General features: G+C 45.7%; 1 protein-coding gene across 1 annotated transcript in view; it reads right to left on the minus strand.

The window, feature by feature from the left end:
- Window positions 1-683: 683 nt before the first annotated feature.
- The window catches only part of Susd1 (sushi domain containing 1), a 105,325-nt gene continuing 93,361 nt past the window's right edge, over window positions 684-12,647 (minus strand). Inside the window, exons 15-17 of the mRNA XM_051187877.1 lie at window positions 10,870-10,909; window positions 1,539-1,632; window positions 684-1,212 (exon numbers count right to left, since the gene is read on the minus strand). Coding sequence (XP_051043834.1) covers window position 1,212; window positions 1,539-1,632; window positions 10,870-10,909 — 135 coding nt within the window. The 3' untranslated portion in view covers window positions 684-1,211. The remainder of the gene's footprint in view (window positions 1,213-1,538; window positions 1,633-10,869; window positions 10,910-12,647) is intronic.

Here is a 12,647-nt window from a genome sequence, read left to right on the forward strand (position 1 = left end):
CCTATGACCTCCACCCCAGACACCCCCACAAGCCAGCAGAGAACACACCAGCCATGGATGGGCCTGGAAAGATGGTCTGTCTTCCTCAGGACCACAGTGGTGCACAGTGCCAAGGCCACAGTCGCTGCTCCACCCTGAGGTTGTACCGTGTAACCACGCCCCTTTTCTTTCCCATGCCTTTGATTCTGTAGGTCTAGCAAGGGAGGGAGGGAGGGAGAAGGAAGAAAGAAGCCATAGCTTTGGAGTCGAGGTGTCATTAAAGGAAGCTGAAGAATGCCAAGTAGGTTTTAAAAGTCAAACTGAATACACCCTACCTGTACATTCACTGAATGGACATTAGGCCAGCCCTGCCCATCTCAGTCATGGTTGCTGAGGTGGAGATAAGGTATGTCAATCACCATTATCCCCCCTCCCCCAAAACTCACGTAGATGCTGGCCATGAACTGGGTGGATGTTGCTTCAACCCACTGTTTCTGTATTGCCACCAAACCCAAACTTCTCAAGGGAGGCAGAGAACAATTTTACAGATGGTGAGTAAGGAAAAACCAAAACCAGGGGCAGAATGGTCAACATTACAGGATGGGTTCTACTGGAAAACAGACATTACTTGTGATCTCACATAAACAACTGGAATTGTATCAAAGCAATGCTGCCTAGCAGTCATGCAGGGAGCCTGGGAGAGTGGCCAGGCTACTGCTATAGTTTCTAATTGGCTTATGGGTTCACTGAGGGCAAGGGCTACTTCTAAAATGCTTGAAACATTTATTCACGCCTGTGTTCTTTATCTAATAGCCTCCTTCATAAAGCCAGATTCCAGCCCATCTGACTACCTACTGTGAAAGAATGGATCCTGAACTAATTAGCGGGGTACATAAAGGAAGACCGGTGGCTTCACATCCAGTGTCTGCAGGAGCTGACGCTCAGGGCTGTGGCCTGTGGTTAGTATTACATTGGACATGAGTGTCAAGTTCATGGACACACACTGACTCTGAAAACAGGAAGCACATAAACAGTTGCCAAGTTTTCTCCTTTTGGAAGATTCCACAGAGATGGTGCCATCTTGAATTCAGGAATGAGCCATGCTGGGATGGAGAAAGTTCCAGGTCCACACATGGGCTCTGGATGGGAGCCACACAGTCCAGGCTCCTGAGAAGCTGTAGGAACAGATGTTCATCCCCAAGGCAGTCTTCCCATGCAGCAGTCACCAGCCATCTACACGTAGAAGAGGAAGAAAAGGTACAAACATTGCACACTCGTCTGTGTCTTCACTGCAGCCCCTACCCCACCCCCCATGTGCGGCTCATACGCATGTCCACAGGGTCCCAGCCGTGAAGCTGCCTGCCGGAGTGATCAGGGCTGTCATCGCTATCCCTGCTTCCCCCTGGTCAGGAGGGCATCCCCTTCCTCCTTCCGAGTTAGTCACACTGGCTACCTGCCACCTGTGCCCTGGCCCTCCTCATGCCCAGCTGTTCTGCATGACTCCCGCCCCAGCCTCCCCTCCATTCCACTCATTTTTCAAAAGTGACAGTCTCACATACCACACTGCTGAGAAGGACAGGAATGCAAGAATGGTCACAAAAGCCACGGAGCCCAGTCCAACACCCACCATCTGCTGCGGTGTGAGTGACGAATCTGTGGGAAGAAACCGCATGATGAGCCCAGAGCTCATCCCATCACGGCCTTCCCAGGAGCTCTACATCCAAATGTGAGCATTCCATCTTAACCCAGAGCAGGGCTTCATTTAAGAAAGAATCCCAAGAATGCCCCCACAGTGCCTCTGTGTCCCCAACAGGTCCTGCACATGTCAGACCTCAGGAAACCACAGTTTCAAAGTATTTCTAAAAAGCATGCCTAAAGCCAGATCACGTTAAGGTTACAAGGGAGAGAAGAGCAAAAAGCCGGCGGACACACCAAAGCTACGCGACACATGCTGTGTGTAGTTCTCTCAGGCCAGCTTATGCTCGGCAGATGTTTATGAGCCATAGCCTTTCACATGGAAGAAGTCACCCTGACATCATTTGAACTTGGGCTGACTGTTAGTCATATAAACTCGTTTGCTGAGCAGAGTTGCCTCCATTTCCCTGCATCCTAGGCAGGGCAGTGCCGCTCTACTCTGCTCAGCAGGCTTCTCTGGGGACTTTTAAAAGTCCACATAAAAGCATTTGGAACACATGTTCTATTTGGGGGAATGTCACATGATAATTCCAGGGAGATCCCTGATTACAAACTGAAAACACTCACATCTGTGGTACACATTTCGGGCCAAGAGACTTAATTCAGAGCTTCATGACTTCAGCAAAGGCTCATTATTATTGTTGTTGATGTTTTCATTATTATTATTATTATTATTATTGGGAAACAGCCATCACTGTGCGGCATGCACTGCTGGAAGGACCTCACACAGGTTAACTCAGTCTCCTGTGGCAGTTAATCCTAAATGTCAGTTTGATTGGGTTGAGAGACACCTAAGGGAATAGGAAACTACACTCCTGGGTGTGTCTGTGAGACAGGAAGACCTACCCGGATATGGGCATCACCACCCAATAAGCTGGGGGTCTAGATGAACAGATGCAGAAGGGGGCTGGCTGGCGTGGGCTTGCCTTCTCTCTCTTTGCCCCCTGGCTACCATGAGGTGAGCAGCCTCCTCTAGCACATTTTATGCAGCCTCATTCAAGCCGAAGCAATGGAGCTGGTTGAGTATAGGCAGACACCCCAATAAATGTTTCACCCATGGAAGCTGTTTGTTCAATTACTGTGTTACTATGGTAAAAACACCCATATATCTCCTAATGAATAGTTATACCAAAAATTTTATTATTCCCTCTTTACAGATGAGGGTCCTGAGCACAGAGGAAGTAAGCACAGCTCAGATGTCTATGATCAACTTAAGGGAAATTTGGTTCCAGTGGAAACTCCATAGGATCCCAGGCACCTACAAGCACAGCCATGGACACACCACCTTTAATAGTCAAGCAAAACTCATTGTCCCAGGATGTGTTGCCACAAGACTGTCTAGAAAAACATGAACTGGCCAGGTATGTGGTATACATCTATAACCCCAGCACTTGGGAAGTTGAGGCAGGAGCATCATGAGTTTGAGGCCAAACTGGGTTGCATAGTAAGACCCAATCTCAAAGTAACAACTAATAAAAGAGAAAGAATTATACTTTGTGTATTCAAACCAAGAGAATCGTGACACTTTATTGAGTGGAAAGTGGAGCAGTGGGGAAATGGAAAGTTACTAGTATCTTATATATGAGAAGACCCAATCCCCGGACATAAAGGCAGTAGAATGTTAGCACAGGGAAGAATATGCTAGAACAAAACAGAGTGTCTAGGAACAAAGCCAACTCCATGAAGCCATTTCACAGCTTGAACACTGGAACGATGATGTCCAAGTTTTTATCTCAACACCACCCCTCTCTACCAGTGGAACTTCAAGTCAGCTCATCAAGCATGTGTGTTTCGGTTTCCACTCTGAGGGATACTCTCAGCAGACAGAAGCTGTAACATTAGCACCTTCCAGGGCTACTATGAGAAATAATGATTTCCCACACAGCACCAACCATCCAGTAAACAATCAACAACTATCAGCTACCGTTACTGAGTGAAATGATAAATTACCTATAACTGGTAGGGAGAAAAGAAGCGGCTAATTACTATAAAGTGATTTTGACCACTAAAGCTTATTCCTATATTACCAACACAAAATTCAGTAAAGACTTAAATTGAAATATAAAGTAACAGAAAAATGTTGGTGAATATTTATATACTATTAAAGTGGGTGAGACTTGTCTGATTATATTTATTAAATCGGGGGCCTTATAGATTTAACCACATTCAAAGGCATGCATTTTCTATACATGAAACTGCCATTAGGAGGGCTAAAAGGCACCATTTGCACAATTAGTGAAGTTTTAGGTTTTTAAGAGAAAATGCTGCCTTTAATCCCAGCCATTGAATAGCAGAGGCAGGCAGATCTCTAAGTGCAAGGCCAGATTGCTCTGCAGAGCAAGTTCCAGGACAGCCAAGGCTACACAGAGAAACCCTGTCTTAAAGAGAGAGGGAGGGAGGGAGGGAGGGAGGGAGGGAGGGAGGGAGGGAGGGAGGGAGGGAGGGAGGGAGGGAGGGAGGGAGGGAGGAAGAGAGAGAATTCAGCATTGGAGATGGGGTGGGGTGAGGGCTGGTACTTTCACAGTGTGTCATGCAGCTAACTCCTCTCCAGTTCTCATTATCAGTATTTTCCCCATATGCTCCCTCTACATTTTAATCTTTGATAAATGAAAACACGTACTGGAGTCCACGCTCTGTGTGTGTCCTGGATCTGCTATTCGTTCATCAGAAGTTACTAGTGAGGTGATGTCAGCTTTGCATCATTATCCCACCCATTTCTAAGCCCATATGCAGCCTTCCTACCCCCACTGTGTTCACAGGAGGGGGGTGGGGGTTGGGAGATGGAGGGTAGGGGTGATAACTGTTAATAGAAATCCAAACACACAGTTTCTCCACCCTGCTTCCTTGGCCAGTGAGTGAGTCTGTGGGAGAAGGAGAGACACCCGAGTGATCTCATGCTCGGTGCTGACTCACTAGAAACACTGTCACTGTTGCTATCAGAGAGCCAAGCCATCACCTGATGATCTGGCCTGCCCTTGACCTCAAGCCACGCTCAGGAACACTTGAGGTGGTTCCTCCTTTGTACAAAGTCCTTGTCCACTCCCCAGCCCTAGCGTTCTCTTCCGTATCTCACAAAGGTCACCTGCAGTTGTTTATCTGTCTTATTCGAAAACTGTACGAATCTGCTCTGATGGGCTTCAGCTAGGTGGAAAGACATTACCCCTTCACAATGGAAAAGGGCAGAGGCAGAGCAGGAGCTGCGGAACCAGCATTCCCTGACCGTCCACCTGCAGCATCCGCCTCAGCAGCGGGCCCAGCTATCCTTTGCTGTAGACATTAGTATTGCAACGTGACCTTCGGGGCTGGTGAGGATGACGATGAGAGGAAAAGACCACAGCGGCACACACCCAGCCATACCTCCAGCTCCAGGGCACCTGACACTCTCATCTCGCCTCTGAGGGTACCACGCTCAAACGGCACACACTCACAGACACAGATGCAAGCAAAAATAAAAAGAAATAAGGAGTGGCCTTGGTTTATTTGCGTAACATAATTTGGACTTGGGCTCCCAGCATTTCAAGTTCTGGGTGACAGGTTTTTTCAGTTCACTCTGCGTGCATTCTCAGTCTAAGCACGCTCAGGGGGTGTAGCCTCGCGGCTTCTTCCTCCGAGAATGCCTTACTAATAACATTTACAAGTGGTCAATTTGAATTATAGTATTTTCATAGTCTTGCCATTCTCTGGCTCCCCTCCCTTCCACAGTCTCATGCTGTGGGACCTTTTATTTCCCTTCTGAATCATCTGTAGAATATTCTCCTGGAAACTCAGCTGAGTGAGTCATGCGCTGTGTTAGTCATTCTGAGAGAAAGTAAATAGCTTTGAACTGTAACCCTCTTCTCCACAGAGACTCTACTTAGGGAGCAAACAGTAAACGGGCCTCTCTTTAATCCTTTACTGAGAGACCACAGGTGCTGAAGAGGAAGTTAGACCTGGGACACCCTTGACAACTTCCTCTGGGTGTGGACATGTTGTTTTCAGAACTGTACACAGGTATATGGTCATTTCCTGAACGCAACTGTTGTCCATCAAATGGTGCAAATAAATTGGCACCATGACTCGGGCTGGCTTGGGACACACATGCAGAGGGCATTCAGTGCCTCAGTTTGAACACGGAAGAACAAGAGTAAAAATTCAATGTGTTTAGCCTATCTTTGTTACCTAAGGCCTTCCTTCCTATTTGAGCTCCCCCCCCCTCCACTGCAGGGACGGACTAGAAAGGGGTTGCAAAGCAGGAAATAAATTCAGAGGTAATTAATGTTTGATAAAGCAGCAACAATGCTGTATTTGTCCAGTGATTCGCTCACAGACCCGTGGTTCCAGGTTCAGATACACTCTGACAGGCTTTCCCCTCAGTACCTTCCTTCACAGTGCTGAAAGCCCTGCCTTTCCTTATGGAGGCTCTGGGGAAGAATCTGTTCCCATGTTCATTCTCACTGTCAGCTAAATTCACCCCCTTGAAGTTACAGAACTATGGTCTACATTTTCTTATGGTCGTCAGCAAGGGCTTCTCTTCTGCAGGCCACCTGCAGCCCTTGCCATGGGGCTTTTCAACACTAGCAGGAAACTGCCAGTGTCAAACCGGTCTCATCCTTAGGCTTTTCCTAGCCCCTGACCTGTAGGCCCAGGTTCAAGGGTTTGTGTGATAGGTTAGGCCTGTTGGAACACTCCCCTTGCTGAAGACTCAACATCAAATCGCCTCCCCAATAGCACCACTTAGAATAATAGCGTTCGAGACTCACCAGGGTCCATCGATGTAAGAGACCACCTTATAATTAATTCTACCCACCACAACTTTGAGGGTGTTTTAATGAATGTATGTGTGAGAGAGAGAGGGGACCAGGGAAGATCCCCCAGTATCCCTAGGGGATTCATTCCAGAAAATCCTCCTCTAAGATGTCAGAATTTTTAAATGTTAAAGCTTCCCATGAGATGTGCTTGCACACCTGTCTACAACTTATTTCGTACTTTTTATTTGTCCCTGCATTACTTAGAATGCTGAAAACAATGTGAATGCTACACAAATAGCTGATGTACTGTATTGTTTTAGGAATAAGGACAAGGGAAAAGGCCAGCCTATTTTCAGCACAGCTGCCATAGTTTTCTGGAATATTTCATCTCCACAGATGCAGAACCCCAGACACAGGTGGCTGACTGTATACCTGCATCTTCGATTTTTCTCTATTTATGGAATTTGACAAATATTAACTCTATGCTTCCTTCTTCATAAAACTGATGGCTGCCTACCTGCTGGATTCAAGGCACTGTGAGCATCTAATGTACGCCAGGCAATGATCCAGTTTTTTTTGTTTTCAATATCCTCTCCAAGTGTCTGAAAACCTCGTAGGAAAAGATAATTGCCAGCTGCTTTTCAGTGTGGGAGAAGAGCTAAAGAAAAAGAGAGAGGAAGGTGTGATCCTAAGGAGTTCTAAGGAGCTTCGGGAAGAGGGTGTTTGGTTTTCATCTTGAGCAGGCAGGTGACAACAAGCAGCAAGTCACAGGTAGCTGACAGGGTATTTGGGTGGGAGTCATCAGGTCATTGTGTGAGCAAGGACCTTAAAGAGAAAGGCAGGGAACAGCTCGGACACCTATCTGGATGGAGAAAAAAGACAGAAGGAATCATCAGTAGGTGTGCTGGTGTCAAACTGAGGCCTCAAGGCGCAAGGCTGCAAGGCAATGGAAGAATCTAGAAGAGCTACTAAAGGAAATGCTAAAGTGAGTGGTATACTTCAGAAGTGAGTCAGGTTAGCAGGAAGGCTAGAAGAGAGAGGGGAAACTCGAACTCCCGTAATGGGAGATGAACAAGGAGGCTTTGCCATCTGTCCATGCAACAGGGATGGAGGTGTGAGCTCTGCATGAACAGAGATGAAAGCCAGTGCAACATGCAGGCTGAGAGAGAACTGGGGAGTCACCAACCACTTGGGTTCCATCCCTGTGCCTGAAGAATGCTCCCTGATTATAGCTCGCCATCATCTCAGTGACTCAAGAAATCGCAGACTCCCAGTACTTTGTGGCTGGATGGAATCTCAGACCAGGAAGAGGCAACTGAGGACTAGCCAAGTTAAATACCATTTCAAAGACACTGTCTGAGCAGGAGCTTGACTCAGGCCAGGAAGCCCAGGCCTCTGCAGTACCCTGGCTATAAAGCTTTCTTAGTGGTGGCACTGTGCAAAATATAAATACAAAACTCAGCACTGAGCAAAGGCTGAGGCAATGCATCAAGGACCTGGAATGATCTGGAGACAAACCTGGATCACACTTCTCTCTGAATTACCTTCTGAAATGGGAATAGTCCTAGTTAGGGTTTCTATTGCTTTTACGAAACACTATGACCAAAAAGCAAGTTGGGGAGGAGAGTTTATTTGCACTTCCACATTTCATTGAAGAAAGCTAGGGCAGGAACTCAAACAGAGCAGGGACCTGGAGGCAGGGGCCATGGAGGAATATTGCTTACTGGCTCGATCACCTGCTTAGCCTGCTTTCTTATAGAACCCAGGACCACAATGGTCTGGGCACAGTCTTATCAATCACTAATTAAAGAAATGCTCTCTGGCTTGGCTACAGCCTGATCTTACTGTAACATTTTCTCAGTTGAGGCTCCCTCCTCTCCAGTGACTGCAGCTTGGGTCAAGTTGACATAAAATTAGCCAGCATAGAAGTCTTTGCTTTTTATTTATTCATCATCACCATTATTATTATCATTATTTGGGTTTTTGAGACAAGGTCTCACTATGTAGCCTTGGCTGTCCTGGAACTCACTATGTAGACCAGGATGACTTAGAACTCAGAGATTCACCTGACCCTCCTCCTGAGTGCTGGGATTAAAGGTTCTAGGTACTGATTTTTAAGAGTTGAGAGAGGGAAGGACACTTGCAAAAGCCATTCAGATGTTCTCAAACCCCTTCCTAGTCACCACAGAAGAACCACAGCCTCCTCTTTGGCAGTTTCTCCTGCCTGATTTGAACATCAAATACTTCCTGGATAGGGTGGATTCCAGAAGCTGGGGTGTGTGTGTGTGTGTGTGTGTGTGTGTGTGTGTGTGTGTGTGTGAGTGAAAGCTTGCATATCTGAATTCACAACCCTTTTCCTTGTGAGAACTCTATTCTGTCCCTGGAGCCTCAGGGAGTGGACTGCCTGAGAGTGTTTTGGATGTTGGAATGTGTGATTGTTTCCTGTACCCTTCATTAAACCGCTCCAGAAAAGAGAGCCCAGCCACGCAGCACACGTCTCTGCTAAGTTGGCAATCTACAACACAAGCAGGCTGCCAGATAACTCACCTGGCCCAGACCCAAAATCAACTTCTCTACCCCTGTTGAAGAAAGTCTGAGCAGAGATAAAAAGGTGAAGACAGAGGCAGACAGACAGAAGCCTCAGTCCCTCCGCCCCTCCTCCACTCATCCCACTAAGGCCCCTACTGGCAGAATAACAGAGCACCATTGTGAAGTCCATCTCTGGCAATCCTGGAAGCAGACATACTTCAAGGCCTCGCCACTACAACCCATTGTCTCTTGTGGCTGTGCTCAGAAGTGCGGATGGGATATAAGGAGTTAAAGTGACAGTGTGGCCCGAGGGCAGAGGGCAGCATTCCTCAGCCGGAAAAGATCCATACTCAAAGGTTATAAATTTAACAAGATTTCTGGAATTAGCTACAAACTAATGAGATTCCTGGGAATCAATTCCACTGGCTGGCTGCCCACTGGTTTTAAAGAAGTGTCCTGCCAGGGAGGCCTGACAAACAGGGATCTACAATTACTCAATGCCAGAGGGAGGCAGTTTCCCACCCCCTTAGATAACTCTGTCCACGGAAAGGGAAGGTTTAAAACGCTTAGCACCAATCAGCAAGAGCCAGCTCTGGAGCTACCAGAAGGGAGGCTGGACTGCCCCATCTGGCAGATATAAGCAGGAAGCCTGACTCATCACGTGCTGCCACTAGGTGGTCACTGTCAAGGGCACTGCTGTTTGCCATTTGATGTCATGTAAAGTTTGGGAATAATTATGTTTTCCATGTATCGTGGTTGCACATCTGGATCTGATCAAGAAGAACGCACAGCCCCTGGATTCCTGGCCTTGGAGCTGGATGCAGCAAGCAACCTTCGAACTGCGTTCTTTTCTTACATTCCTTTTGGGCTTTTGTTTTACTTACTTTCTTTCCCTTATATGTAGGATAATTCTATTTTGTTAATAAATTATTTTTCTTACTATATTACAATTATGCATCATTTAATAGTGGAGACAATTCTGAGAAATGTGTCAATGGGTAAGAAATCTTCATTGTGAAAATGTCACAGAATGTTCTTTAGCAAAATAACATGAATGGCTATGTCTCCAACTGACATTAATTTTTTTTTCCTTTAGGCCGGGTCTTGTTATGGATCCCAGGCTGACCTCAAACTCATCCTTTTCCTACCTCTGTCCCCTAAGTGCCAGGGTATGGGCATATAGGAGCCACACCAAGCTTTAGGAGATGCAATCTTGTGTGCCCTCCCCTACATTTGTGGTCCACCACTTGACTAAACTGTCATTATGTTGGTATGTGACTGAGGATGTGCATGTGTGTATACATGGTGTACAGCCAAATAGCAGGCTTCTGTAGCTCTTATTCTGGTCTATAACCAGTGCCCTTAAACTCGATAAGTCTTTCCTCCTTCTCAGAGCCACTCTGGTGGAACAACTGTTCACACTGCTCTGTCTGCAACAAGCCAAAAACACAAAACTCAACCAAGACTGATCCCTATCTCAAATCCACAGTGACTCAGCCAGAGGTCACTTAACATAGGATGAATGACTCCTCTAAACTGTAAAACATTGTCCCCACTGACGGTGCTCATGTGGAGTACCTTGGGGGCCCACCTCTCCTATCACATGGCTACAGTAGACACAGGCCAGCTGACACAGCAGAGACAAGATGCTGATAGCAAAGATGGTCCCCACTTGTGGCATTGAGTCCAAGTTGAGACATCTTGAAGCTGGTGACACAGCTTTTTGTATAATTCCACAAGCTCCCACCTCTTTGGTTAAGGCTTTGAGCTTAAATATGTCACACCCTGAGGCAGGAGAATGTCTACATTATCCTGATGATACCTTAACTGGTATATTGTTGTCACCTATCACAATTTTAAAAAAGTCCTCAATATGGAGTTAGTGCTGCAGCTTGAACATGGGAGAATGACAGCATGCAGAGAAAGAACATGGTTTTACCTTTTACCTCAGCCCAGACGGCACAGGAATATCTTCTCACCTGGAAGGGAAACAGAACCCTATCTAAGTAGGAGGCTCAGGACATCATCGTAAACAATGTAACACAGACGCTAAAGCCCTCCGAGTCTCAGCCTTTCCATATCGTAATTTGAAATCTTTCAAGTGGCATCTAGCTTTTATAAGCATGTGTGTTTGTTTTGTGTTGCTGAGTAATAAACCCATGGCTTCACACATGCTACGCAAGTGCTCTACCACTGAGCTACATCCCCAGATTCACCTCTACCACATCATGATTCAGCCACACATCACCAGTGTTCAAGGGCTGTCATGGCTGACAGGTATAGGAATGGTTCTGAACACCACTTCCATAGGTTTCCAAAAGATCCCGGAAAGATCACACCATGCATAGACGACAGAATGTCAGAGACATTATCCTTGCTGCTAGATCAGAACAACTGGCATGGACTGCTTGGGGACTATGTTGACCACACCTAAGGTCAACGAGAAGCAGTGATGTGTGCTACAGGCAAGCAGTGAGAAGCTCTGGTATGTAATAATATTTTGTCTATATCAAAATGTGTCCAAAAATTAGGAGGAAGTCAACAGGCAGAAGCAAGAAACCTACAAACTCACTGGAATGGAGTGCCTTGGCAAACTATGGACGATGCTGGCTTTGGGGCGGGGGAATGATTTTAAAATATCATTCAGGCGACAGAGCTGGCCCAATTTGGTGACAGAACAGGCAAGAAAGTGAGAAAGAGGGACAGGATGAGAATTATTCTTAGCATCCTCTCTTGGCTACAGGACACAATAGGGCATTGATTAGGACACATGTGGAAGAAAAATGAAAATGGAGATGTTGGAAGACTTACACTTTCAAAATATGCTGTGAGGATAGTATAATACTAGCATGAAGACAGACATACAAGTCAACCAAGCAGACTATAGCATCCAGCAATGAATCCTGCACGTATGTCAAGTGTTTTTGAAAGAAGCAGTTACAAAGTTGGTTTGGTCAAATCAGTGCAATCTAGAATCACCTAAAAAGAGTCTCAATGAGGGACCATCTGGACCAGGCTGGTCTATGGGTGTGTCTGTATGCACGTATGGGTGATTGTTTTTATCATTTTAATCAACAGGGGGAAACCCAGCCTCCCATGAGTGGCGCCATTCCCTATATTTGGGTCCTGGACTACCTAGTAGTAAACAAAATGTGCTGAGTAATAATATGCATACACGCACACATGCATACATGCATTCTCTCTCTGCTCTTGACTGACTAGCTACTTCTGGTTTCTGCCTTGACTTTCCCGAAATGATGTGCTGGAATTGTGAGCTGAATAAACTCCTTTTCCCTCAAAGTTACTTTTTGTCAGGTTATTTTATCATCACAGAAACTAGAACAAATACCAAGAACTCAAGTAGTGTTCTCATATAAAAGCAAAAACAAAACAAAACAAAAAAAAAAACCCAAAACTAGGCTAGACTGTTACCTAATGCCAGATGTAAAAATTAATCAAAATGAATCAAATGGCCAAAAGTAAGACTTAAACCTACAAAACTCTTAGAAGCCAACACAAATGAGAAGTTTCATGTCAATGGCTTCTTGTGACTCCAACAAAACAGGAAACAAAAGAAAAACAGACAAATTGGACTTCAACAAAATTTAAATTTTTGTGCATCAAAGAACATTTATTAAACATATAATGGAAAATATTTCCAATTTTAATCTCATAAGAGATTAATATCCAAATTATGAGAGAACTCCCCCAAACAGT

The sequence above is a fragment of the Phodopus roborovskii genome, unplaced genomic scaffold (assembly GCF_943737965.1).
Source record: "Phodopus roborovskii unplaced genomic scaffold, PHOROB, whole genome shotgun sequence".
Taxonomy (NCBI): Eukaryota; Metazoa; Chordata; class Mammalia; order Rodentia; family Cricetidae; genus Phodopus; species Phodopus roborovskii.